The 2500-nt window shown below is 42.7% G+C and overlaps 1 protein-coding gene across 2 annotated transcripts in view; it reads right to left on the reverse strand.

Moving 5' to 3' along the window:
- The window catches only part of LOC115227315, a 210815-nt gene that overhangs the window by 36284 nt on the left and 172031 nt on the right, over nt 1-2500 (reverse strand). For both annotated transcript variants that reach the window (XM_036500679.1, XM_036500678.1), the window contains exon 10: nt 1301-1852. In XM_036500679.1, coding sequence (XP_036356572.1) covers nt 1301-1852 — 552 coding nt within the window. The remainder of the gene's footprint in view (nt 1-1300; nt 1853-2500) is intronic.

A 2500-nucleotide genomic window follows, 5' to 3' on the forward strand; every position in this document is an offset into this window, starting at 1 on the left:
AAGAGTCAGAAGAAGTTTCGCCATTACCTTCTGCCGGAGCCGCGTGGAGCTTAGATGTTTCGCTCATAATCACACACATCGCCCGCCTGGTCTGAGATTCGAACCTGCGATCCCTCGACCGCTAGTTCGCTGCTCTAACCACTAGGCCATGTGCCTCCACATGTGTTATGTTGTAGATAATTGTGTCGTGGCAGTGAAAGTAATAACGTCAACGGAGGGGGGAGGGATCGCAGTCGTGGTACTTGGGGGCAATTGTAGGAGATGTCGTTAGTGGTTAATTGTGGTGGTTAGTTGTAGGGAGAAGTAGTTTGTGGTTAGGTAATGAAGGTAGTGACAGATAATGGCATTCCATCGGTTACGACGATGAGTGTTCCAGTTAATTCGATCAACAGAACAGTCTGCTTGCGAAATTAGCGTACAAGTGACTGAACAGGCGCAGGAGTGGCTGTGTGGTAAATAGCTTGCTTACCAACCACATGGTTCCGGGTTCAGTCCCACTGCGTGGCATCTTGAGCAAGTGTCTTCTACTATAGCCTCAGGCCGACCAAAGCCTTGTGAGTGGATTTGGCAGACGGAAACTGAAAGAAGCCCGTCGTATATATGTATATATATATATATATATATATGTATGTGCGTGTGTGTTTGTGTGTCTGTGTTTGTCCCCCTAGCATTGCATGACAACCGATGCTGGTGTGTTTATGTCCCCGTCACTTAGCGGTTCGGCGGAAGAGATCGATAGAATAAGTACTGGGCTTACAAAGAATAAGTCCCGGGGTCGAGTTGCTCGACTGGGGGCGGTGCTCCAGCATGGCCGCAGTCAAATGACTGAAACAAGTAAAAGATAAAAGAGTAAAGAGAACACTCTGCGGATATGCGTATCCTTAACGGAGTTCTCAGGGAGATTCGGCGTGACACAGAATGTGACAAGGCTGGTCCTTTGAAATGCAGGTACTACTCATTTTGTCAGCTGAGTGGGACTGGAACAACTTGAAATTAAAAAAAAAGTGTCTTGCTCAAGGACACAGCCCGTGTTTGTGAACTGTGATCACAATCTAGCGATCACGAACCAAATACACCAGCCTCTAAGTCACGTGCCTTCGAGGTAGTGATCGGGAAAATAATAATGGGAGTAGTGTCGATGGTCGTAATAGCACTAGGGACGAGGTGTTTGTTGTGACTGTACAGGCAGTATTGGTGCTTGTAGTAATGATAATGTTGGTGGTGATGGATGGTCGTAATGATGGTGTTGTATTTGTTCGTAGGAGCAAAAATATTTGAAGGAAAGTCAATCTTGCTTTACCACGTTTGAATCTATTTCTTGACGACTTCTGTTGATCGTTGGTGTGTGAGAGACTGGCCTGGAAATTACTATTCGGTTTATAATGTTCCAGGAAGCTTTGGTGCATGTGGTCTTGAGCATCCAGGGATTTCTGCAGTTTTCGGATGGAAGTTTCATTCAGTCTGACTTGGTTGTACTGGTCCCAGCGGGTCTGTCTCGAAGGTGGAAAACTGTGGACATCTGTAATCAATGAGTTGTTAACCAACTCAATATTGTTGAATTCACGATGTTGAGCTTCTTTTTTTCTATTGACAGCATCTTCCCTGTGCATTTTGTCATTTCTCTTGCCGCTTTTCGATGATGTCAGAGAAGATGATATCAAATTCATATTATCCGTTCCCATCTCAGTAAGTTGTGCTTTGTCTTTGGCCCAAAGCTCAGATGCAGATTTGCAGTCTGGACCAGAATGATTATTTTCAAGCTGAGATTTTCCTCCAGGAATATTCTGCATTTCTTTCGATTCTGCACTTAAATGCCGGCTGTTAGTCTGTGGAAACACGCAGTCTGTAACTTCTGAAAATAGAACAGAGGAGAAAAGAAATAGATTAAAACTATTTTCAAAATAAAGTAGACGCTATCATTGAGCAAAAACAGCAGTTAAACTCATCATACGAAAGCATGTACTATAACTCATCGATATCAGCATACATTCTAGGTCTGTCAATGAATCTTCGTTTCATTTCGTCAAAAGATATACTTAAAACATGGCTGCTGCTTATTCTAGAAAATGATTCATTCCCTTTTAGAATGAATCAATTAATTCTTTACCAGTAAGTCAGTCAACGTATGAGTTAAGATGTCAGTCAGATTGTGTGTGAGCCAATGTATCGGTTAGTCTGTGTAACGAAATGTGTTCTGAATGATAAATTATTCGAACTGATATACGTAGACTTTGCTTGTCTGCAATATCAGTTTGTCCCAGAGCGAGAAGTTGCGTCCATGACCTTCACAATCCTATTGGGACCTCGAGGTAGAAAAGATCTGGAAAGAGGTTTTCGGACAGATGAGCCAGTCTCACTGAGAATTGGGTTAAGAAATTATCCTGGAAAAACATCTTCTTATTGGTGTATTACATCTGGCTAGATGGATTGTATATTTTGCTTTTTACGGAATAACAGGTTCTGTTGATTAGAAAAAAATCCATCTACTGCCAACACTCGC

The sequence above is a fragment of the Octopus sinensis genome, linkage group LG2, assembly GCF_006345805.1.
Source record: "Octopus sinensis linkage group LG2, ASM634580v1, whole genome shotgun sequence".
Lineage (NCBI taxonomy): Eukaryota > Metazoa > Mollusca > Cephalopoda > Octopoda > Octopodidae > Octopus > Octopus sinensis.